The 27,274-nt window shown below is 39.1% G+C and overlaps 2 protein-coding genes across 3 annotated transcripts in view; both read right to left on the bottom strand.

Annotated features, from left to right (window-relative positions):
- LOC108579107 (neurocalcin homolog) overlaps positions 1-27,274 on the bottom strand; it is a 231,638-nt gene that overhangs the window by 44,610 nt on the left and 159,754 nt on the right. The window lies entirely within an intron of this gene.
- Positions 1-27,274, bottom strand: part of LOC108579108 (neuronal calcium sensor 2) — a 208,082-nt gene that overhangs the window by 21,635 nt on the left and 159,173 nt on the right. For both annotated transcript variants that reach the window (XM_017942552.1, XM_017942553.1), the window contains one exon: positions 3,496-3,614. In XM_017942552.1, the coding sequence (XP_017798041.1) occupies positions 3,496-3,606 (111 nt within the window). In that variant the 5' untranslated portion in view covers positions 3,607-3,614. The remainder of the gene's footprint in view (positions 1-3,495; positions 3,615-27,274) is intronic.

The following is a 27,274-nucleotide window of genomic DNA, read 5'->3' as shown; positions in this document are numbered from 1 at the left end:
AGCAAAGGTATTCACATTGTCACAGAATTTTCAGAACCCCATGGAGTCTTGAAATGAATAATTTCACGCGTGAAATTTTTACCAATGAAAGAAAAATCTTCAAACAAATGCCATTCTGATAATTTACTATACTTTGCAAAATTCGGAATTCACATCATACTTCCAAAAGTCCTATTTGAATTTTTGTTTCAGTTGTATTGAGAATACTCGATATATTTAAAAAAATATGCATAAATTCAAACTAACTGCTCTCGCAGTTTCTAAAAGAAAAGGGTAAGAAGCCTCTGAAATTTATTCAGGATATCAGGTGAATGATTTATTAGACGTATACAGATTTCTGTTACTAATTTCGCGAAGCGAGCAGAACTCTGGTTTGTTTCAATTTAAAATCGGGAAACTCATTTGTCGGAACAACTGGAGGTTTGCGCGAAACACGGGGCGAATTGACGGTTAACGACGCTTTGCTTAGTTTAATTATTTTGTACACTGTGGGTTTCGCTTGAGCCGTTTAGATTATCTGGGAAACTTCGAGCGACCAACTTTTTCGTAGAGGCAGTAATTCTCGTCTGAATTGTTCAACTCTATTTAAACTCCAGTTAATTGGGGCTACGTGTTCTTCTGAAGATACAATGGAAATTAATTCACTTTAAGTTAATACGAGCTACACATACTTTTTTCACTGAACAAACTTAAATAAACCGTCGGGAGATTGATTCGACGAAGAGGAAAAAGTATCCTTCAAGAATCAGATTTGTATCTGACAAATCAGTAAACAACAGACCTTCTAACATACGAGGCCTGTCCAGAAAGTAAAGATACCGGTTTTCCAATAGTACCCTTAGGTTGTTTTTCAAACGTCAAATGTTTTCGACAATTGTCATTCATAACTTATTACAATTTTAGTCACGGAGTTGTATCTATGGTTGTAAAGCAACAGGACATAAGTGAACGAGTCCTAGGACACATAGGGGCAACTCGCGGCTCGCGGGCCGGAAATGGCCCGCGACTTCTTTTAGTTTGGCCCGCGATCCGTCTCCGCGAAGTCTTTAAATTTGGCCCTCTATGTACCGATCAGTATCGTGTTTCATTTTATAATTTTATTTAATATACTAGCCCTTTTTATTTAATATTTAGCCAAAGTTGTATGAAACACATAATCACGTACATCATTACATTGGAGACATTAATATATGAAGGAACCGACGAAAAAATATTGTGGGAGCCAACGGGAATCGAACCCGAGACCTTCGGCTTAGCAAGCCGAGGCTTTGCGCGCTACGCCAACCACTCCCTCTCTATTCTCCCTTGTCGGTTTCATATTTGGGTATGGAGGCCCCGATACTACATATATAGATACATAAAAACACGCGCGAAAACCCATTTAATTTGGTCCTTGTCTCGGAGAGAGAATGATGATTTGGGCCTAGAGCCAGGAAAGGTTGCCCATGCCTGTCCTAGAAGGTTCTCAGAAGAAAATGCATGGAAATAATTTCGAACAACCAGGTCTTCAATCAGCCTCAGCACTCACTCTACGCGATAAGCCAAGTCTTATCCATCAACGTTCCAAATATAGTATTCCGGGCTCTCTTCAGATCTCGTTAAGAAACGTACAAATTATCTCACCGCGATCCAAGTTTGCAACTCACCGCAAACCGACGCGAGGTACTGTGCGGTGCTCAAAAGTTTGCCCTCGGGGCGGCACAGGGGCAAGAAGGGCACTTTGCTCGCATCGCCTAAATCTCACGTAATGCAATTTTAAACGATTCGATTCGTCGATGTTATCGCGTTTGATCAATAATCACAATACGTGTGCCCTATTTCTACGATTGTGTTAGAAAAAGCGGGATTATGGAGATATGACCCAACCAGACCCGCATTCCTTCCATGGGCAAACTCCTGAGCTCTATACGGTAGGCGACATACATGAACCGTTTAATGCAAAAGTGGAGTAACTCAATTTTTTGCCTATTTGATTTGACACCACATCTCGAAAGCTCAATCTTCATTCTGTTTTGTGCAGAAATGGTGTAAGTATATCTTCGTTAGTTTCTCGGTGGATGTTAACCCCTTAACCTATGATTTCTTTTCTGACTACGCATCTAAGCGTCAGCCATTTTCTTTTTTAGTACTGCATCAGGTAACAAGAGCTAATTTTTTACAGGTTAGTTACATTTAGTAATCCTCAGTGTTGCAAATTAAAGCGAAAGATAGGGTTACAATTCATTTTTCTTAATAATATAACTATTTTTGTCGCAACCTGACCAAAATCTCTGAAACGAGTCTGACACGTTGTTATAGATTAAGGGGTTAAAATAAATAAGAACCACTCGAATGACATGGACGTTATATGCAGGAATGGTGCAAGTCAATCTTTGGTGTGAGATGGATCAAAGTGGATTTCTGGATTTCGAAGAAGAGGTGAACGATGAATAAGAGCTTAACGTTATCGCTATCCATGAAGGTTCTACGTCAAGCTCATTATTATTTTCCGATTTGAATCCATCGGAAATAAAAATTTGTTTCCATGTAAAACACATTTTATTCATTTTTTTAAACGATTTGTTTGGTAATTAATAAAGCAGTAAAAGCATAATGTCTACCTCAGCAAACAGATCCCTTCTTTATCACATCTAATAATAATTACCATCCTGGTTTGCACGAAAATGCAAGTCAGAAGGATATCGAATAAAATGATTATACATATACCTTGATTTTCGGGGCAAAATGGCATTATTAGCTTAAGGCAAAACTATACAATGTCTTACATAGAAGAGATGTAACATTCTTTCATATTACTGAAGTTTGCAGAACTTTTACTTTATCCCTCATTATCCAGAAATCAGCTTTTCTTACTTACACCCCTTTCGCATTAAACGACCCGTATAATAAGTCCAAGTTTATATTGAAATAAAGAAACCGACATTTTTCATATTAAAGTACACTTTACTGGAAAAAAAGAAAAACATTCTGAAGCTCCTATTGGAAAACCCTTTACGTTGCATCTAGGCCGCTGTGTCATAAAAAATTGGCCACTCCATTTAACCCTTTCGCTGAGGCAGATATTGCAACTTTTGTAAGTAATACTTTCGCTTATTACTTGGAATAACGAAGATATCTGAGGTGGACAGAGTTACGTATACGTAATAATATTGCAACATCTGCTTCTTGTTATCGCCATCTTATTCGTTCCAATTGTGTATCTTTAATTCTTTTTCTTTTTTTTTTTTTTTTTTGCATTTTTTTTTTTTTTTTTTTTTTTTTTTTGACCGATATTTATGTATTTTCTTGTTTTTGTTCATTGAAGTTAACGACAGACACTTTCATGGCAAATATATAAACTACGGAAAGAGATTAGTTAAACTTTAATAGTAAACCAGCTACGTAATCCACTATTCCATCGCGAATCTAAAGCATGCTTTAAAGATACACATACCAGGTAATGTTATTTAAAAGGAACAAACGTATATATTTGCGATGATATAAATGTCAACTTACTTTAAACCCTTTATACCATTCTTTTATAGTTGCTTCGTCGTATCTTGTGTGTGATTTAAGAAAATCCATATCTTCTTTGCTCAACTTGTCTTTGCTCCCAAAGCAACCCATTTTGCAATCTGTAACAATTAACAACGCATTCTTCTGTGATTATCAATTATTTTGTTTTCTATTACTACTGCTAAATTGATGTTAAAAGTGTAGTTATCGTTAGTATTAACAGCAGTGATCATTTCATCTTGTATATAATATATAGTGAACAATTTATGGAGGTCCATAGACCTGCTGTCCTGGAAAATATCAACAGTACCTCCATTAATTATTCACCAAATGGTAAACGTAATGGTAATTTCGCTTCTCGGGTGCCAAGGGTTAAAAATACTGTAATATTTTCATTTTGATTTATTCAACAATTATCTCGAATTTTCCAAACGAAAAGTGTTACATTTTCTCGTCGTTTTATTTTATTTCATCGATTCCAGGGAGCTTCCGAGTCGTCCCACGAGTGCAAAGGGTTAAATCATAATGCTTTCTACGTAACGGGTGTCCTAATATTAACGAACGACAGTGTATAGGCAATCCCAGTTAGGACCAGCCGTCCTTTGAGTCTGACTCCACCGACAAGGCGGCTGTTACGTTTGCTGAACCCGGAGAACTCTATTCAAGGGATGAAATTACTCTGATTTGCTGGTCGCGTTACCGCCTGTTTCCAAAGTTACAGGATAAATATGATAGAAGGGTAATTGTTAAGGATAAGTTAAACCAGGTTTACGATACGGACGCGACTCTCTGCTACTTTTGAGATTAAGGTTCGAATACGCGTTTAAAGCTTTCCTTATTATCAGGAGGGCTCCAAACCTCTCGTAAAAGCGGAGAATTTGGAGTTCCTTCATCTCAATAGCACGTTCTCGCGAGCGAGCGGTACCGTTACCCTGGGTTTTTCCCATAAACCCAGGTGACGCGTACTTCACGTAAAACATCCCCTCCTTGAGGGTGAGTGGCTGGAGTTGGTCGTTGACCAAGGCCCTAACTTGATTGGGAGTCTTGGCCTCGCACCCAAAACTCACTCCCGTCAAGGGACCCAAATGCAACATTTGGAAGTGAACAGGGCAAAGAGTCAACGAGACCGGGAGAACAAATTGAGAAGTAGAAGCAAAAAGTTCAGGCGATCACACAATCGCTACATCATCCATCGATTCTAGACGACGTGTCAGAATTGAACAGTAACATAAGAACAACGAATCCAAAGGGACACTAAAACTAAGTTTAAACGAAGTTTCATACAGCCCAAAGAACTGAACGCAGCAGCAACAGTGACAACCTGTAACTTTATCTCTGACGAAGTATCTAACGATGGATAAATGAACTCTATTAATCGAAGCAGCTACACCTCTTCTATTCATCGACACTAATTGGCACATCGTGCAAACACTTCAGCATCAACCCGATATTCCAACCGGAGGGAGCGCGTGAGACATGCCAACAAAGGAGATATATTAACTTTCTTACTTTTCTCCGACAAGGGGACACGCTTGCGTTCACGGGATATACAAAGTGGGGCGAAAGCTTCGTCCACCTGGAATATTTCCGTTATTTACGTGCTGTCATTTTTGCGTTTGTCTGTGGCAATGAAAATGAAATACAGCACGATAGTTTCAGTTCTATTGTAACTAATTGTACACTCAAAATCGTGTCGCGATGCTTGTTCGACCGGACGCGAATGTTTCGAGCTGCGCTCGCGACAAATTAACGGTGCGAGGGCTGCTTTTTAGGTTGAGGATGAATTGGTGAATGTTGATGTTAGGTTTAACTGTAATATATTTCTCTAACTATTAACAATTGCACTATTCTCCATTCTTGACGTATTCGCGGAGTACTTTTTGATGTGTCGTAGGCGTGTGTTTTTTGGCGAGTTCCTTTGGTGTGTCTGTGGTCGCTATTTTATTTACTAGGTGCGTGTTGCGATTGGTGATGCTGTCGTAGGTGGTGGAAGTGTGTGGTGATTGGTGTTTCGGGATGTTGTCAGATTTGCAGTGTGCAGTGTGTAAGACGGACACCAGATACATCTGGTGGAAGTCTTAGTGCCTTTGTTTAAAATAACGCGGGGAAATTTTGTCCTCACTTGACTATTTCCGTAGGGTGTTGTTAGAAATAATCCAACATTTTGAGTACATGTAACTTTCTAAATTGCATTTTTTTAAATATTCGATCCTTTTAGTGGATGGACATCATATTTTATATATTTTTCAATTTTAATATTGTGTAGAATGGTTCGAGATTGAGCAATATTTTACAGCGATGAAATAAATCGTACATTTTCATTTACCCCAGACGTTTGTGTTAATCGTCTAAAGACCTAAGTGATTAGGGGTAAGAAGACAGATCTTATACCATTCAAGTTTCTCTTTTACAATTTTCTTCTGCCAAATAAAAGATATAACCCGTCCCAAATGTGTGTCTCACCCTGTATACACTCCCGTTCGTAAGTATTAGGACACTTGCAGTGAATGTGAAGCATACTGAAGTCTATTGAATTCTACTCAAACTTGTTGACATCTATTGAAATCTACTGAACTCTGCTGAAATCTACCAAAATCTACTGAATTCTACTGAAAATCGCACTAAAATCTGTTGAATTCTATTCATATCTACTGTATTCTACTAATATTCATAGCTAATATACTTGTACAATTTTGAAACCTACGGAAATCTACTACGATCTACTGAATTCTATTAAAATTTACTGAAATCTACTAAATTTTACTAAAATCCTATATTTCATTAACCTAATTTATTTTACTATCTAATTTCACTAAAATTCTACTGAACTCTACTTACTGACTGTAAAGCAAGCCTCATTACAATTACAAGTTTAATATAAAATCATTTGACATACGAAAGTCATTACAAAATTATTAAGATCCAAAAAAAAAAAAAGATTCATTCAAGAATTTTCAAGTATAACGAACGTATATGTATATTTTTACTAATACACGACACTAACTTTGTCGAAGAAATGTAATTTCAATCTTACTTTCTACATAATGGGTGTCCTAATATTTACGAACGGCACAGAAGAATCGCAGTGGAATAGAATTATTTGCACAGAACGATGACGAAAAATCGTAGATCACGATCAAGCGTATTTCGATGACTGATACTACTTTTCAACATTCTCGTGTCTCACGACTCTAAGGACTTAACCCTTCGACAGTTTATTCCTCGTGAGACTCGGGCAGTGCGTTAAGTAACGAACAGTTCAACTCGAGAGAGACTTTTAGGAAGAAAGTTCGAAAGGGGCGAGATATTATTTTCAGAACTGTGACCTGGGGTTATGTACACTCTGCTTCAAAAGGAATCACACACACCACGTAATTATTAAAAAGATACGTTTCAAATATGAATTTTTACTGACTCTAATTCATAATGTAGGAACCTAGGGAAAAATATTGAGGGACCCAACGGGAATCGAACCCGGGCCCTTCGGCTTAGAAAGCCGAGGCTTTGCGCACTACGCCAACCACTCCCTCTCTATTCTCCCTTCGAGGTTTCCTATTTGGGTATGGAGGCCCCGATACTACACTCGGCCATTCTGAATTGACATTCGCCCTCGAATGTCCTAAGACTTCAACACCTCGACAAAACTCAACACTTTCGGGTACACTCCCTCCACACAGTGGCCACTCTTCTCAGCCGAAACTCTGTTTCTCAACTCTTTTGGGAGACGTGCACCCTCTCACATGTATTCATCTCACAGGTGCCTGGCTTCGTGTAGCCGTAGATACCTCCATTCCCGGAATAGCCCCCATTTGTAGGAATCTAGGGAAAAATATCGAGGGACCCAACGGGAATCGAACCCGGGACCTTCGGCTTAGCAAGCTACGCCAACCACTCCCTCCTCTGTATTCTCCCGTGCCGGTTTCCTATATTTGGCTATCGAGGCCCCGATACTACACTCGGCCATCCTGAACTGACATTCGCCCTCGAATTGTCCTCAGTGCAACCACAACTCAAACTCAACACTTTGGGGTAGGGTACACTCCCGCACACAGTGGCACTCTCTCTCAGCCGAAACTCGGTTTCTCAACTCTTTTTGGGAGACGTGCAAACCCTCTCACAATGTTTTCATCTCACAGCGCCTGGTTTCGTGTAGCCGTAGATACCTTCCATCCCGGAATAGCCCCCATTTGTAGGAACCTAGGGAAAAATATCGAGGGACCCAACAGGAATCGAACTCGGGACCTTTGGCTTACCAAGCCGAGGCTTTGCGCGCTACGCCAACCACTCCCTCGCTATTCTCCCGTATCGGTTTCCTATTTTTGGGTATGGAGGCCCCCCGATACTACAATAATTATATTAGACTGTCAAAGAGGTCCCTAGTCCCTAATACCCTATCTTACATGCAGACTTGTGTATTCCTCTTCGAATATTACAGTTACAACAGTATTAGTCGAAACTATTAATTATATTAAATCGTTCAATAAAAAAATTTGAATTTAGAAAGAAAGTTAGCTCTACGGTTCAATTAAACGTGCTACGTAAGCGTCAAGAATTTTCACGGGATATACTCGAAGGAGGGCAGAAGAATGATAAAACGAAATAAGATAGCAACTGTAAGATAGAGGAAGAGAGAAAGTAGGCGAACGAGCGAACGGACAAAAGAACGGTAAAGAGGGATGGAGAAAGAGAGAGAGAGAGAACGTTATCAAAAGCGCAAGCACGCGCAGAGTGGCGGAGACGTAAAATAATGTCGTAACGAGCGGTCGATACGCGGTCTGAATGAAGAGTTTCGAGAAAGGAGGCAGTCTTCGAACGAGTTGCTTCGTCGGTAGAAAGAGTTGCGTGCTCCATGTCCGAAGGGAGGAAGCCGGGGCAACTCGTGACTTGTTTTCTAATTCGGGTACTACCATAAACCGGTGTTAGAATATAACAGTCAGGCACAGCAACATACACTCGGTGAAAAAAGTGTCTTCGTACACACCTCGTGTCACGATTTATTTAGCGTTGCATAAAAGTAGTAAATGAATAATATTTACGTTACTTCGTTTAGAAACAACATTTACTATCGGTGCCAAGAAAAATTTATTTATTTACCCTTCGAGTTACACCGACTGCTCTTTGTTCCTTAACTTTCCCTAAGCTAACACATGATGCTAAAATCTCAATTTTTATTTGGAACGGACTACGATCATCTTTCCCCTGGACCCTTCAATTATGAAAGAAATCAGCCGTATCATTTATAAGTTTCGAAATCCGTAAAATTTTCCGTAATACCTAATAAATACCATTTAAGGCAGGCGAGAAAGATGTGCAATTGATTGTGCAAACACCCATCACTCGTCTACGACAGATATTTTCTTTGTGGTTCAAAAAAATATACTCCACTGGTGATAATTGCACAATACAGCTCATCTGCCGACGTAGAACGATATATCATCGTTGAAGGACATATAGTGCTCGCATCGGTACGTACTATTTCTGAAACGCGCTAGGAACGCAATGTCCGCGTATAATAATGCATCACTTCGGTATTGTGCGGTATTCGCGATTTCTTCGGAGTAGTTTATAATTGCAACGATGATCGACATAGGATTAACCCCTTAACTTGCACGCTCGAGTTAATTCGAGCGCGCTAAACAGGCCAAACTGTGCACACTCGAGATAATTCGAGCGGCGTTGTATTTGATGCTGCTATAATTTTTCACACTCGAATATATTCGAGAATTGAAAATAACAATGTGAAAGCTAAGAAAAAGAATCGTGTTATTGATATTTATCATTTACATAGGATTGTAAGCTATAATACTTATTTATTCGAAAATAAAATATAGCCTTTTTCCATGGAACAAAAGCGCAGTATATCGAAATTGTCCACTAAAAGAAAAGTTGAATCAGGAGTGATAACAAATGGAAACCTTTTTTTTATTTTTTTGCCAAAACAATGTTCTAAAGTTTGTTTTTTTTACATTAAAAAAATTGATTTTTTTTGGCCAGTTTTTTTCAAAAAAACTGTGCGTTAAGGGGTTAAAACATCACGAACAGGTGGTAAATAGAAATTCATAGAAGTTTTTATAAAATTACTAGCTCAGAAATATTGTACATTAAAAATACAGGATTTCACATGTTCTTTAAGAAATAGACGTTCTTGAGAAAAAAAAAAACAACGAGTAAAATATTCAATCTGCAAAGCAGTTTTCTATTAATTTATCTCTTTACAAAGGAAACAAGATTTTACAAAACCTCAACTGAAAGTTTCAAATGAAAAATGAATTTGTCAAAAGGCAATTACGATTGCATTATTAATCTGAAGTAAATAATTCCGTTAAATTCTGTATAAGTTGCACATACATAAGAAAAAAATCATAATCGCGTAGTTGAATTCAAAAAATGCTCGGTCCACAGGAGCTTTGGCGAGGACTAGCGAGAAAAGTTAATATCAGCCCGTCCCTCTGGTGGTAGAACGCAGAAAGTACCGCCATTTGATTAATTGCTCACGCTCTACAAGTATACAGGAATTTTTTTCATTGGTCATTTTTACAATGTCACACGTGAATTTGGCCAAGACACTAAGTGAAGAGTACAGGGGAAAAACGATTATAGTCAGAAAAAAGTAGAATTTTCAATATTTGAACAAACTTTGTGAATTTCCTCCGCTATAACGATCAAAGTCCAACTAGATACTTTTGCCTAGGGAAAATGATCAGAGTCCATACTTTTTCATCTTAAAATAACGTCAGATCAAAGACCAAACTATAAAAACAAACTGTACCTTCGTTAAATCTATGAACAAACTTTTCAAGAACGTGGTCTGCAATACTATTTCACATTTTCTGACCCTAACAGATGAATTGTGAAAACAGAAAAGAGACGAAGGTACAATCGTAACGCGTGAAATATACTTCGCGTGGCAACATATCAGAAAAGAAGAAACGTATTCTCCGCCGTTTTTCAATGGCAAAGCCAACAAGAACGTAGAAAAAGAGATAGGAAAGTAACTATTCCCTTTTTCACGGCTGAATGCTCGACAAACATGCGTGCCTCGTTCTGAACGCTACGAGGCAACAAAGAAGTATTGTCCGACTTTAAGTCTGATACTTGTCGATCATTTGCAGGAAAGAATCAAAGCCGGGGACAATAAGCGAGTGTCACGATTACGCGCGTTGCGTATCGGCAATTCCATTGACATCTGTGTTGCATTACCGCGCTTATAATACGGCCCGTATCGTTTGTATTATCGCGATATACATGTAAGGACAGCAGAGGAGAGGCGACACAGTTTGCGCAGAGCGGTTGAAGAAGAGAAAATCGACGAATTGGGGGGGAGAGTGAGAGATGAAAGTGAATGCCGTTAGGAAATCCCTTTGTTTCCTATCGTTCCGACTGCCATCCTCGTTCCCATCACCATCATTCTTGAACGACATTACCCTTTGCTCTTTTACCTTATCCCGTTGGGTAAGCATTTCATCGCATTCGATGTCAGTTTGCTCGACACTTACGAAGTACGACGTGACAATTACCAATGCGCTTCTTGAACGACATTACCCTTTGCTCTTTTACCTTATCCCGTTGGGTAAGCATTTCATCGCATTCCGTCGATGTCAGTTTGCTCGACACTTACAAAGTACGACGTGACAATTACCATTTCTGCTACGATTAACGCAACAGAAGCCACGTGAAAAATGTTAATTGAATCATGTGGAGTAATCTGTGCGAAAAATTTATGTCACGGATGGTATTTTCTAATTGGTATTAGTGCACAGTTAAGCTGGTGAAAATAATTTCGTCGAATCGGTGCTGGAGGTTTACAAACTATCAATAATTAGTACGGGGATGATGGGTTTATGGAGGATGGTTATGGAGGAAGGAAATAAATAGAGAGAGAGGGTAAGCAAAAGTAGGAAGGGAAAGAAAGATGCGTTTCGTCCTAGTCGACTTGTTAGTAAGGCAACGGTTAGACCATTTATTTCAACAATGACAAAACTCAACAGTAATTTCTGCGGTACATCTTACAAGCAAGATTAGAAACAATTTTCTGTTCACATTTCACGATTCCACGAGACTCTCATTCTTTCAATCCGAACTTCTAAAATTATTCTCAGTTTACACAAATATTCTGATCTACGATGCAATATACAGAGCATTTAAAAGAGAGCCTACTCTTCGTTCAAAATAAGAGTAACCTCGTTTCGCGCATGGGACGTGCCTAAGGCAGGGCTAGAACGTTCCAAACCCCCACTTAACCGCCTACGTTTTTCCCCGTTCTACCCTCTGCTACGCTCTCTGTCTATGCGGTCCGAGAGCGAGGTTATTCTTATTTTGAAGGAACAGTAGAGCAGTGTCGTTCAATCATTGCCCGTACGGGTAAACCACGCCTCCTCAGGTAACGGTGCATTGTATGTAGTAATCATCGCCCGTCTTAAAAAGGAGAATTATGTTTCGAAGATATGTAACTCGAGCGGTTTTCCCCTACTTCGCTTTAATGTACGTGACATCACTAGCCGGCGACCTTTAGCTCTGCCCACGGGCATCGGCGGGCGCCCTTGCCCGCCTGAAGGCCTGCTGACCGAGACTGGGTTAAACTCAGGTTAGAAGTTGTATACACAGGGTGTTCCAGTTTTTCTCGATCAAACTTTGTCAGTATTTTCTATGGGTATAAGTAAGAAAAAAGTTATAACAATAATACGAAATATGAAGGAAGTGGTAACGAATGTGAGGTTATGATACAAAATAAAAATAGATTTTTGTCTTATATCATAGTAACCGCAAGTTCGTTATCATTCCCTTCGTATTTCGTATTTCTGTTATAACTTTTTAACGAAGTTTCAAACGACCTATGTTTCTAACATTCTTTTTTCGCTTACACCCATAAAACATATTGACAAAGTTTGATCACCCTGTATACATGTGTCTCTCCACACACTGGTCGCCGCCTAGCGGAAAGAAAAGGAACTAAGTACATTCTGTTATGGACACGCTGTATATCACTTTGATGAGATGTATGTACGTACAAACATTAGGCATTTGAATAAGATACAGGTACGAGAGACGAGTTCTCATTGATTTACAGTAATTTTTTTAATATTTCAATCCTCTCTCATATTGCACTTATACTTTCAGTACCTTGAAATCAATGTATCGTTGGATAACTAAGAACATAAAGATAAAATATTGATATCTACCATCCTAAATATATAAACGAACGTAAAATGCAGACAATGGATTTAAAAATGTCGATATTTCCGATCATAGTTACATGCGTTCTTTCGTTCATTAAGTCAGAGTTGAAGCATATTTTATTTAATTCAAGATTCAATTCTAGATTTCGAAGTTCATCTCAAAAGCAAGACACTTGTAACTCGTAAGTTACAAATATCGCACGATCCTAAAATATCTCAATATTTGCAATGACATTCTAAATGTTACAATAACGTCGCAACTTATTTGAAATATGGAAAGGATTACAGGGAAGCTGAACGTTTATAACGCAACAACGGTGCAGAATTTTTGTAATACGATCACAATGGAGCAGTTGGCACTGAATTCAAACAGAGCGACAGTAGTGCTGGAATATCAATCCCCCTTTAACTTTATAATCACTAAAAGGGTCAATCAATAACTGTCGTCTCGCATTGATTTTTAGGGTGGTGTAGATATTCGAAACTTTTGCGATATACAATGCCTTTTTTTTTTTTTTCAAACGTATCACATTATCAACCGTGTTTATTTCCTATTTTGAGGTTAGGTCGTATGAAACTTAATGCTCTTTGTAATTAGGGACGGTGTGCTAATATATATCGCTAATAATACACTTGTAGCGAGATATTTCGTATTATCCTTGCTTACAAGATTCTGTTTACACAATTGCGGCCAAAATTAAACTTCCAAATGAATCCTCATTAACTGCACTCGAAACAATTGCAATGCGCCGAGCAATGAAGCTTGACCTGGACGGTACACAACTGCAATACGCGATATTTACCGAATGAAAATGTGCTACCGACTCCTTGATTAACTGATTCGTTAACGACGACACCAAATGTTAATCAGAAAGTTTTTCGGTGCACGTTATCAACATCAACGAAGACACTGGAAGTATTTAATAAATGATATAAGCCAGTATGCACTATAAATTATACATTAGAAAGCTTATTAATCGTTAGCAGGGTGGTCCACGCAATTGTTTCAGGTCATAACTCCGTTACTAATGCATTTACGAAAAAATGCCAAAGGAGAAAGATAAATGGCTCGAAGAGCACTACATCCGTAGGCCCTTAGATTTTTTTGAAGTGCAACAGTGCATGTGCAATTAACAACTGCATCATTTCTTTAAATGGAAAGGTCAATTTTTTGTTGCACGGATCGATTCCCCTGTTCATTCTACGTAAAGAATTATTAGGGTATCATGGCAAAAAAATTATTAGTTCTCGAGATATTTTCAATACATTTTCTTTTATTTATTCAACAAATTCTTAGTTTTCGTACTCCAGTTACGATACGTAAATTGCTACTGAATGACGACATGCTTACTCGTACAAATCAGTTTCTGTTATGACAACAATGTCGAAACGGTGTTTACGTTTGCTACATAGTCATGAAGCGTTTGAGCATCTTCTTCAATAAAGACAGTTTTTGAAAATATCTCGAGAACTAATAACTTTTTTGCCATGGTTCCCTAATAATTTTTTACGTAGAACGAACAGAGGAATCGATCTGTGCTACAAAACATATGCATTTCCACTTAAAGAAATGATGCAACTGTTAATTGCACATGCACTGTTGCACTTCAAAAAAATCTAAGGGCCTACAGATGTAGTGCACTTCGAGCCATTTATCTTTCTCCTTTGGCATTTTTTCGTAAATGCATTAGAAACGGAGTTATGACCTGAAACAATTGCGTGGACCACCCTGTATACAGAGAGTAATAAATATTTGGCGAACAAAGAATGTAGAAATAATTTTATTCAAATTATTTTATAGTCCATTTGACAGCGATAATTCAATACATTGTAAATAAAACACAATTACGGACATATAATAATAAAAATGAGTAATATGTATTTAGAATTAATATTATAATTAAAAGGTCAATTGCTTTCAACATAAATGCACATACTGAAAAATTTCTGTAACGACGTTACTAATTTCTATGCACGTAGAATTTCTCAAATATTAAAGAATAGGCTATTGTTCAGTTAGTAAGGCAAGGTATCGTAAAGTCACCCCCAAAGGGTCTTCGAAACCGATGCAATTACCGAGGCCTCTCGGTACCTGATCTTCCGAACGAGTCGGAGAGTCAGAGTTGACCTGGCCGGGTTTTCCCTCCTTGTTGTCAAATTTCCATCTAGCAAGGACCAGCTTCGTCACCCCCGCTCCAAGGACGTGACTCGTTCCGGGCGCAATGGAAGAGGGTGATAGGGGGTTGGTCACTTAGTAATTTTAAGAACCTCCCTTCGCGTCCCTTCTTCAAATTTTAGAAGATTTGGAGAAGGGACGACTCGATAAGAAGGCCGACTTAGCTTAAGACCACAGAGTGTTAGTACACAGACCATCAGTTACATTAGGAATATTAAAGATTCAGTCAGACTCTCAACGCAATACATTCAGTCTTCAGACGGCACCTAGTGCAATGTTCGAAGTACAAAAATTAGTACCCGAGTGCTTAACAAGAATAATTATACAGCGAAGCTGAAATATCTTCACTTTACTATTAGGCAGTTCCGTAAGTTCGTCCTGAAAGTGAAAAATATAACGAAAAACCAAAGAAATTTTATAGACTACCAAAAAAGTGAAAAGGCGATTACATTTCTTCGTAAAATGAAAAAATATCTGTCAAATATTGGTTTAAATTTTGGTATAAAATTTAGCAGGAATTTATGGGTAAGACCTAATACTTCAACCGAGCAGCCGATTATTACTGAAGTTTCCTAAATGTAGTTTTTCAGCTTTCATGACAGCGCATTGAATTTACGAGCAACCGAGGACATTCATGGCAAACAATAATGTTAACTGAATATGCAACGTTATTTCACGCGTTGAAACTAGTATTCCTGAATAGCAAGCTATCCAATTAATAATACGTAATGACGGCGACGTAGACGTTCCTGTTCACTGTTTCTCTTATTTTTACGCTGAAACACTTCTCTGTAGCTAAGGCGAATCAATATCCTACGCAAGAAATGCATTCTTGTGTTACGTCCATAACGAATCGCCAGATGTACTGTTTAACAAGAAAAAGAACGCCGAGACGAGAAATGTCTGATAGAAAACATTCCCCACGCAGTCCTGGAACATTCTCTGGTCATTTGTAAATCGGGAGAAGAAAGGCCATCCAGATTCGGTATATCGATTTCGACGTGAAATTTCGAGAAAATCTCTGAAGCTTGCTTATCAAGAGTTTCCATGGAAATAGAAATTTATAGTGTCCTGAATGTTCCATCCAAAAGATACAATTTGCACGTTATTCTGTGATCCTTCGCACGGCTAAAGCAGCTCTTTCCAATAAACGAACTTCCTAAACTTCCCAAAATCGAGCAATAATCACCTTTCACGATACGAACGATAAGCACTTAATTATACTAGGTTGGTACAAAAGAAATGTTGGTTTTTCAACAGCTAAAATTGTCGGATCGATGCTATATGTTAAATTCTTTCCGATGATAAATAGTCAAGAAGTGTATCGAATAGTAAAAAAAAGTTCACAATACGATTGTTCGAACATTATTATCTAACGTGTTGAATAATCGGGATATTCGTGTGACTTTTTTATACGAGTTTAAACTTGGAAAAAATTGCGACAAAAACTGGCGAGAATGTAAATTTAATAGAAGGTTATGTAAATGTTAAGACAGTTGAACGTTGAAGTGAAAAATTCAAGATTGATGACTTTCCATTGGAAAATGAGCAAAGAGGAAGGACAGATAGGGCCGTGGATGATAACGTTTTAAGAAAAATTATTAAATTCTGCCACTTCTTCCCTATTCGCTAGACCTTACCCCAACAGATTACCATTTATTGAAAAACCTGAACAATTTTTTTAGCAAAAAAAGTATTCCGAAACGAAGGCACTGTAAAAGCGGCAATCGAAGAATTTTTTCATTCGAAGACTATCGACCGAGGGGTAGTTACAGGGTAGTTTATGTTCCTACTTCTGTGGACTATTTTCCCTATTCAGCGGTATGCAAAAACTTTGAAAAAAATCTGGCACATAGCGTATACGAAGGCACATCTTAGGGAATTTTTTCCAATTTTTGCAAATCCTAGTTGTGAAAAATAAAAAATGTGGATATCTTCTGAAATATTGAAGAGACTACTTTTATATTTATTTAGCAGCAGCATCTTAACACAACTATTGCCCTCAATTTTTTTCAGATTTTTTGGTAAGGTGCGTCGTCGTTAAAAAAAAAAAGGAATAGTCCAAAAACTGATGAACATAAATCACCTTGTAACTGCCCTTTAGGTCGAGTTAGAGGGTTGAAAGTTGGTGTCGAATGTTTTCTCTCGGTAAGCTATCGAATGGTGTATCGCACGATCTAATTGGTTCAAGGGCACTTTTGACCATCTTATCCTGCCAGACCCTTTGAAATAATGGATCTAGTTCATCGTTGGGAAAAGTGTATAGAATCGCATGGAAATTTCATTCAGCTTTTGTGCACCGCAATTGTGGGGTCTCGTTTATTTCAGGGCTCCTCGCATTGCTTTCAACACTCGCAATAGGTGCTTGCTTACCTGTACTTTATTGCTTTTCCCTCTCCCAAGCTTCACCGGGGAGTCGGTCTGCCCTTAGACCAGCTAACGATCAACTCGACTCTTTTCTACCTTCGAGATGAAAAGGCCAATCACCGTAGTGCTCTAGCCACAAAAAAGATTAGAATTCAGAGTTGAATAGAAGACAGAATTCAAGTAGAAATCAACAAGAATGAAAAACCTCCGATAACCGGAGAGCCTCTATGATCAGCAAATGTATCCTAAAAACAAAAAAGCTTACATACGTTGCTTTTTTCCCTCGAGAAAACAGAAATCGTCAAATCTTCCTAGCATTCGTGCTTCCAAATGGAAATACCTGCTTAACTTCTATAAAAAAAAGTATGCGTCAATATAGGTGTCAAGGTGATTGGGTTTATGACACAGGTGCCTGGTCGAGCTATTTTTAAGAAATTTCATTAAAATTTTTACGATTTCGTTAAACGGTTAGAGTCACGAGGCAAGGTCTAGACATTGCTTCATGGACCTTGGAAATTTGTTTTTCTGCGTACCACGTGCATCACTGGTGCCTTGCCTCTGTCTTCTCGGTAGCAATAGACGTGTTGTAAACCTATTACGGGGCACACGAGTCGTTCGTGACCCAAGTACGATCACCTTTGGGCCTAGTACCTTCTGCTGACCGATACCACCACTTAGCGAGCCTTCAAGGTGGGCGGATGCTCGAGGTTGCAGGAGGACGACTTACGGTGAAAAGTCTCAACGATTCGTCGGTCATGTCACCGCCTCTGTGTTCAATTCCTGATATAAATCATCTAGCGCGACGTTAAGGCATCCACGTGTAACAAGTCTGACTAGCTTCGTAAGAAAAAGAGAAGACAAGTACCGCGACGGTCACAAGTATTCACTCTTGATCAAACATACACATTCACCTCGTACAAGATTAATTTGGCGTGTGAGAGACGTGTAAAAGCTAATTACAAAGAAAAGTGTACGAGTTCTAACAATAGGCGCAAAGACAAATCGAAACTATGCAACAAAATTTTTTCCTAGGCAGCTCAGTTTGGATACTTCTCTTAACCAGTGCCAGTTGTATTCTAAATTTTATTCGAAGCTAGAACATTGATGCAACACGCGATGACAAAGAAGTGATTCTTGTGACAATTTGCAAACATAGTCATGGATTGTTGGTTGATGTTACTGCAAATGTTTCTGAGCTAGAACTAATTGAGAACATACCAATGGAAGATAAACAGTCTGGATTTGTTTCCTTTTATTTAATAATTTATTTAAACTTATTCGCTGATCTACAGACAAACAAAAACCTTATAATGACATCAGATGTGACTCGGCTCTGCCGAGACCTTCAGCTTGCGAGGTGCTATCAAAAAGAAACCGAACTAGATTGATAAAAGTTTTATCAATCAACCAATCTAAATTTGGATTTTTGCAAATTATTTTCCCAAGCACCTGCTTGTATCACTTCGACAGTTTTGAAACGCTACCCTTTGAGCTTCGATTTCATTTTTGAAAGTAGAAAAATGTCACACGGAGCTAAATCTGGTGATTATTTTCAAAAATGAAATCAAAGCTCAAAGGACGGCGTTTCGAGACTGCGGAAGAAATACAAGTTAAATCGCAACAGGTGCTCGACACGGTTGTGAAAAATGATTTCCAAAAATCATTCGAGGTATGGCAGAACCAATAGGAGGGGACAGAAACCAAATTTAGATTGGTTGATTAATAACACTTTTATAAATCCAGTCTCCGGTTTCTCCCCGATAGCACCCCGTACACGAATGATACGTTAGCTAGATCACATTGGGAGAAATTTGTAAAAGGACTATTCAGAAATCCCCGTAAGAAATCGAATAAAACCTCCAAGTATACTAACATGAACTGTAAGCGGTGAGAGAATGGCATCTAAGAAAGTTTACCAAGAAGACTCCTGCATAAGAAAACTCTGTGGAACTGCCCCTCTGTTAGAAACTTTCCGCAGAATGTTAATGTGAACCCATCAAGTTTCCCGTAGAATTTCAAGGAGAGAAAGCATCCGGGGGTAGTTTCATTAAAATTTTCAAAGAATGCTTGAAAATATTCCGGTGTCTAAGACGTGTGCACACTTATTGTTAGTATAACGGCACGTTTAAGCACGGTTTCATCTTACTTGGCTCAGATTACAGGTACGTGCAAATGAATTTCACTTAACATTCTGCTGCTGTATCGACGTTCAAGCGAAGCGGCTTTTGACCACTGTCTATTTGATGTTTTTCAGGCCTCACAGAGATTCCACAGGATTCCGCGAACACTTTCTCCGGTCATTGTGCATCCCACCCTCAAGAGAGATTGCTAAGGGCGAAAGGGAAGGAGGTCGCAACGAACCGGAGAAGACTGTTGAGGAAAATGTAGAACACCAATCAGGGTGTTTTAAATCCACCACCAGAGTCTTTGTTCCGACCACCGGCGTCGTAAATTTATCAACAGCCTTCCCGCGGACAGGACATTGAACAATGGGCACAAGCCCTCTGTTGCGTCGCAAACGCAACCGTTAAGAGTTTCACTTTATGACACGGACGACCAGGCCTGCTATTTTTAAGGGCTTCTAATTTCAATTCTCTTGTGTTTTACTTTTCCTATCGAAGCGATGTCGAGGACCAGAAAGTGTTTTATGGAAACTCGACGCTTCTGCGTGCCATACGCCTTCCTGGTGCCCGTACGTTTCCTTCAATAGCAATTGACGTGTCGTAAAGCCACTACACATACACATGTACATTTTAGTCCCGTTTGGACTGATTTTCCGCTGGGCTTCACACTCCCGCCACGATATCATACCACCATCCCACTAATTGGGGAAATCCAGGGTGGGCTGTGTTCTCCCTACTCACGGAGGACAGCCCATGACAGCTCCTATTCGTCCTCACATGCCACACCCTCAACTCGCAGTTTAACATATAATAGACAAAACGAGCCAACGCGTGTCAATGCCCACCGAAAGTCCTAAAAGATCGGTAGAACGGTACATTTTCACATTCAATCATTAATTAGACTCACAGAAGATTAAGTTGGCGTGTGAGAGACACGGAACACTGAAAATAACGTAGGAACAGACGGAAAAATTTTGAGGGACCCAACGGGAATCGAACCCGGGACCTTCGCCTTAGCAAGTCGAGGCTTTGCGCACTACGCCAACTACTCCCTCTCTATTCTCCCTTCGAGGTTTCCTATTTGGGCACGGAGGCCCCGATATTACAATAATAAAGCTTAAGAATCGTGTCACAACACCCTCGAAAGTCCCAACTTTATCCAGGCCTGGAAATTAATTCTACCCAAAACGCGTGGCGCGTATCAACCTTTAGATGCCATTTACAATGGGCGAGAATTGAAGCTTTACACACAGTTGTTCTGCACACTTAACCGATGATTTTTATCAAATTTTTCCAATTATGAATAAATTATGCGCAAGAGTAGGAATTAATCGGTGCGAAAGGAGAAGCGTAATTTATTACAATTAGCGTGAAGCTGCTTCGGAAATCGTCTATCCTACTTAAAAAACAACATGTAAAAATATCCTCGATGTTCTTTCAAAGTCATTTTTTACTACTACCGTTTTTTTTTAACTCCTGATGGTTCACTGGATAATCGTTTTACGCTACTCATCGTTATCGATTTTCCTTAATTGACTTCCACGGAAATCTTGATTTCCATCTCGTTTATGTGCAACGATGCCCGCGTTCACCAAAGCAACAGATATAACTTGTTTCGATAATAGAGATCCATTATTTGCCTATTATGTCGCCACTATCTTTCGCTCATCGATTGCAAAAGTCAGATATTGCTAAAGAGATAGGCATGAATTAAGGCTAATCGACATGTATTTCATACACAGGGTGTCCCAATTTTTTCCGATCAAACCTTGTCAGTGCCTTCTGTAGGTACAGGTAAGAAAAAAAATGTTCGTTTAAAGCTTTGTTAAAAGGTTATAATAAAAATACGAAATAGTAAACACAGATATAGTACACGCAGAATAGTAAACTCAGAGAGTAAACACCCGCTCGTATAAACAGATTAGATGTACACATATCGCTGATCTATCCCTATTTTGTATCATAACCTCACATCCGTTACCATTATTGTTATAACTCTTTAATAATGCTTCAACCAACCTATGTTCATATAACATCTTTTTCTTACTCATACCCGTAGAATATACTGACAAAGTTTGATCGGAAATAATTCGGACACCCTGTATATACCACTCCATAAGAATACAAATTTTTGGCTGTATTACTATATTCTTGTTAACGATACGCTGCGCTTGAAAATTAATTGTAAACCATTGCACATTTATACGAGCTCACGTAACACTGATACGTGATTTACCGGGACACCCTGTATACAACACTCCACAAGAATACGAATTTTTGGTTGTAATATTATATTCTCGTTAACGATACGTTGCGCTTGAAAATTAATTGTAAACCATTGCATATTTATATCTGCCCAGGCAACTTTGTTACATAATTATGGGACACCCTGTATAAGGTAGATCACACAATCAGAACAAGTCACTACAATTACAAAAAGAATTGAAAAAGAAGACGTCTTTTCTGCAGGTACAATAATACGTCTGCAATATGTATTTATACTTTCTTTTCACGTAAATGGAATTTTTTCGACGCTTTGAAAGCGAAAATGAATATGGTGTTTTGAAAATAACACCTCTGTTAAAAACAATGTTCTAACGTCCATTTTCATCTTGTGCATCTAATAGTATTCGAAGGAACAAATTAACCCTTTCACTGTTACTGGCGTTTCGAAAGTTTGCTCGTACTATACTATTCGAGTGTTTTAAAAATTATGTTTACAATGTAATGCAAGAGCTGCCTATTACTTTTGTACGCAGAATACCGGGAAGAACTGAATTACACGCGTCGCCTAGCGGAAGTACAGCTTGCGACTCAAAGGTGGGTCGCTAAGAGTTGGACGCGTTAAAGAGTAGAAAACACCCTCAAATGTTAAAATAAAAAGAGTTAGTTAAATATTCTGAAAACTAACGAAAATAGAGAAAAATGTTAAATGGTAAAAGACTTGCCTAATTCGTGAACTGTGACACTAATTTTTGATTTTCCATTCTCGTTAATTTCCAAGCCATTTAAATAACAAGATTTGCATTATTTACATTTTCACCCTTTAAATGGCAGATATACATACCAGTCCATGTTCTGTCGCGCAGGTACGGAACGCGTGGGGTCTTCGTTCACCGGGTTTATGGCACGCTCGCACGAGAAGGTTATTTTTGAGAACAAAGACGCTTCGTAGCTCCGCGAAAAAATAAGTGATTTCTTACAGAACAATGCCTTTAGAATTTCGACTTTTCCGCGTCCTCAATAACCGAAGACGTGTCATAAACCAGGGTTCCTGAAGTGTCAATCCACACGCTCGTATAACGGCACTCTCGGCCGAGGGTTGACTTGGCGGGAATTTCCGACGCGTCACCGAAGGACAGCGAAGATGCCACGCACCCGCTCCTTCCAAGGAAAAGCGCGCTAAGGGCGCAATGGAAGGGTGGGTGACACTCAAGGGGCACGTTGATTGGTAATTTGTGCACACGTGAAAAACCAATCAGCGTGCCTTCTTGCACTTGGCGGAGAAGTCACGGCGGACTCCAGAAAAAGTCGGCGATCGAGCCACACATTCGCAAAGATTCCCTCGTGCGAACGACACACAGTCTCCAACCGTTCGAGGAGACACCCGTAGTATTCCAGTCGCGATCGACCTGAAACAAGTCGTCAATCGCATCGTGACGCAGGTTTGCTAACGTATCGAGCAAACAAAATTTGAACTAGTTACCTAAAACTAATTTGGCGGGTAACAGTCGCGACCGCGAGTTTCTTTTTTGAACGTCGCAAAAGAGCGCGACGCGACAGTCCACAAAGAAATATTTTTCAGTGCTCAACCCATGTTTATCGAATAGCTTCAGTTAAGTGATATTAATGTGAAATATATTTGGCACAATGGCCTGCTCTGTACAAGTTCGTATTAACGTAAAACGAAACAACGTCAATTACATATAAATCTCCGTTTTACTGGAAGCTTGGTCAAATAATTCTTGGAAAATTTACTCTTGCCGGTCCTAATCATTTAAGTACATTCCCTGGACAAATTTCATTTATCCACCTCGGGAGGCTCGCTCTCTTCCTTCTCTGTTCTCCTCCGCCTAGGAAAATTACGAAATGGATTTAAGCATCAAATGGTTGCATGCCTAACTCAGCAAATCAGAGAAACAACCCTGAATGCGTCAAAACAAATCAACTATTCTGCGACCGACTGTGTTGTTTCTCTGCTTCATGCTAGCGTGCACGTAGTTTAGGTAACTAAAGGTTAGCAAGCCTCGTTAAGACAGACTGGAAAATTAGGACAGTGGACAGAAAGTAAGGAAACACTGTGGAACGATAATTAAACCACCAAGTAGAGTTTAACAAGTTTGGTTTCTGTAGTTATTACATCATTATATTGAATTATGACATTTCCATGCTCACCTGAAACACTTCCTATCTGTTAATTTTAGTCGACTGTCAAACGTACACGTTGGTTTTACAATTTTACTATTTCACACTTGATAACGTTTTAAGATACGCTTTTGCAAGTATTAAGAACGAACCAGTGAATTTATTTTTTTATTTTATTCCCTGCGAATTTCATCGTCTGTTCTACCTTCTCCATTTTTCGCTTCGTGTGCCGTGGGCATTTTCTACAGAAAACCAGCCGAAATATTAATTTGTTCCAAATAAATCCAAAAATTGAGCGTCAGAATTTCTAACTATTTCCACCCCAGTTCCGAGCAACGTCGATTTTTCAATTCGCAGTCTCGCAGGACTTAAGCTGTCTGGAAACGAAATGATCGGAAGGAGAGGTAGGGAACGTTAGCTTGTGGATACGAAAACGTCGACGTCTCACGTTTTCGCTGTAGCGCCGGTCGTTCGACCCCCGGAAGACAGATCGAGCCGGAAGGGAAACGATGTGACGCGATCTGCATTGGCTGGCGCACGCGGACGCGCAGTCACTCCAATCAATATACATGTACATAGATATATCCGGCTTTAAATCTAGACACCGTTAATTCCGTTAGCTCATGCCTGATATTTAATGCTGAAGAGAAAAATTGAACGGTGGGAAACTTGTAATATACCGTGGGCGATCGATTATTAGAGCCACAGTACGAACAAATACGTTTTTCGTGCTTGCGTAGAAATAAAATCACAATGTCGAGGTTTTTACACTGAATAAGTTGTAATTAACAATTTTGCACTAGCTAAAAAGTTAACGATAAAGTCAGTATTTGGTAGCGCCACTTTTCGCTGCAATTACCGCCTTGATACCTTTCGGCGTACTTTCGACACATTTTAGGCAATTTGCTATGCATTGTTGAATTAAAAATTAAAATGCTCAAGATCTACGTTTCGTCAAGTGGCGAATGGCAGTACAGATACAAAATAATGTTCACATGACAGATAATACTGCCTATAGTGTTGTCGAGTGTATATTTGCAATTTGTAAAAATCAATGCTTCATGAAAAAATAATAAGAGTTCAGTGTAACTGGGCTTTCATTACAAAATTAATCGTTACAATGTAAAACCGTGAATTTTTTGCAGGTGACTCTAATAATTTGATCTATCATCGATGCGAAAAGGAGAGCAACAAATGTAGAATGTACAAATTGCGCGGATGATTCCTAAGAAAAACTCTTTTTAATGTAAAATTTCGAAACATAGTGTATTTTAGTATGTGTTACACTATAACAAAAGTGTAATTATTCAGAAATTAGAAAGTAAAAAAGGCATTTTTACCTAAGTATTAGTATAGAAGTGTCTGGGTCTAAAATGACCCAGTGACTGGCCCTTTGACAGTCTAATAAAATTACGAATTACGGTAAAAGAAATTCAGATTTTACACGTATCCTGTTAACAGTTATGCCTTGCGTGATCATTTTCAAAACACGGGATACACAACCCTACGTCATACAATAATATCTCGTCCCTTTCAAACTTTCTTCCTAAAAGTCTCTCTGGAGTTAAATACTTAGATATTTCACGCTCTGCCCGAGTCTCACGCGGAATAAACTGGCGAAGGGTCGAACTATGAAAAATGATTCGGGCGAAAATAATAGAAAATAGACGAAAATTTTGTTCACGTAAGATTTTCTAATGGAAACACAACACGTTACAAGGAAAATGAAGAAATCTGACTGTTTTGCCGATATGATATTGTACGAATTTTTGCCCTAAAATAAATGATTTACACTTGCTAATCGACGTCGAAATCGTCGAAACTGAATTAGCCAGGTTACGAAACAAAGATATCCGTTAAACTGTTGAAATCTTTCGACTTGTGTACAGCAGCTTGCATCGATTACCATTACAGCTTCATTATCTACACATGAATGGACCATCCAGGAAACTGCAATCACAATACGCGCTTTCACGCACAATAACGTGCTATTCGATCAGTGTACCGAACACCAGATTGCTTCTCTTGTTATTTGCAAATCAATACCGAAGAAGGAGAATACGAATTGCAATGTCGATCGAAGAAATATTCGGGTACTTCTGCGTTATAACCGCACCGCTGATGTTTCGTTAATTTCACCGTTGTGAATATACATTTCTAAGACATCTGATGCGTCCCTTGCACCGCAATTCTTTATAGAATTTAGCAGAGTCGTAAGTCCTGCGTACGCTCGTTCGTGACGGTCAGTCGAGACGTTGGTCAATTGGAAATCAATCCTGATGACCGGATTCGAAAGAGACTCTTGATCGAGTCTGATATTGTACTTGAGTGGACTCTCGGTCGAGTCTTCGGAAAACTGATCGTTCCGCGTCGTGACTATGTTGGCTCCCACAATGTTCACGAAGCCTGATTATACAGCAAATAACTCTTTATTTGCAACACAGTTTGTTATGTAACAGTAATGCAATGTAACTGAGTTCTTGAATGTTAAATGTGTGCGAGTCCAATGTCCTGAGGTTCAAAATTCGTGTAATCGTTCGTACCAGAGTTCAGATTCTATATTTCACTAATGTGTTCTTACAACAATGTCCTTTTTGTCTATCACCCCAGTCCCTTTATACGGTTTTTGTCCGTCCATTTGGGTCCCTTGACCTTATGGGAAAAACCCAGGGTAACGGTACCGCTCGCTTGCTCGCATGTGCCTCAGCTTGCGTGGGTTTATGATACGTCAATTGCTGTTGAGATGCACGAAGAAACTCCAAATTCTCCGCTTTTATGAGAGGTTTGGAGCCCTCCTGACAATAAGGAATAATTAACGAACGAAAACATTAAACGCGTATTCAAACCTTAATCTCAAAAATAGCAGAGTCACGTCCGTATCGTAAACCTGGTCTAAACTTAAGTATCCTTAAGAGACTACGTGCTGTGTACACTAGTTGTTAATGCTCGTGGATGTTACAACTTAACGTTCGAGCATTGTAGTATTTTGACGTGGTGTGCCGTGTAGATGATGTTTCGAAGGAGCATTGGGATTTGTAAAATATTCCACTTCTACCGCGTTGTTTCTTTTAATAAGCTGTTTGCTCCTCGGTTCTCCTTGTACTACGTGTCTGAAGACGACTGACTCTCCGACGTCGCGTCTCGGACGTCTGTGAGAGGGTTTTGCATTAGGACACGCTGATTGGTTAATGATTAACAATTGCATTCACCAATCGTCTTCACCTTTCCAGTGCACCCTTCGCGCGCTGTCACCTTGGAAGGGTGGGAGACGGTCACGTGGGGTGGGCGAAGGTCCCAAAAGTCTGGAATTTCCTCCGGGTGTAAATAACGTAAGATAAATAGAAAAATATACAAAACAAAAAGCCAAATGTTAGTTTCCAGGGGGCCAGGTCTCTTGTGATGCTCTTACAACGCACAAGTGTCAAAAATTGGAACGAATTATTCGCGTAATTTCGATTACGATACAGTTTTATGTTTGATACTTCAACCACAACCGAGCTACAGCTTGCGTTTAGAAATTTTAAGGTCGAGAAACCGAGTGTACTGAAGTTTGGAAATTCAGAAACGTAACA

This window comes from Habropoda laboriosa, unplaced genomic scaffold (assembly GCF_001263275.1).
Source record: "Habropoda laboriosa isolate 0110345459 unplaced genomic scaffold, ASM126327v1 scaffold42, whole genome shotgun sequence".
NCBI lineage: Eukaryota > Metazoa > Arthropoda > Insecta > Hymenoptera > Apidae > Habropoda > Habropoda laboriosa.
Note: the sequence above shows the minus strand (reverse complement) of the source record. Positions and strands in the feature narration are given on the sequence as shown.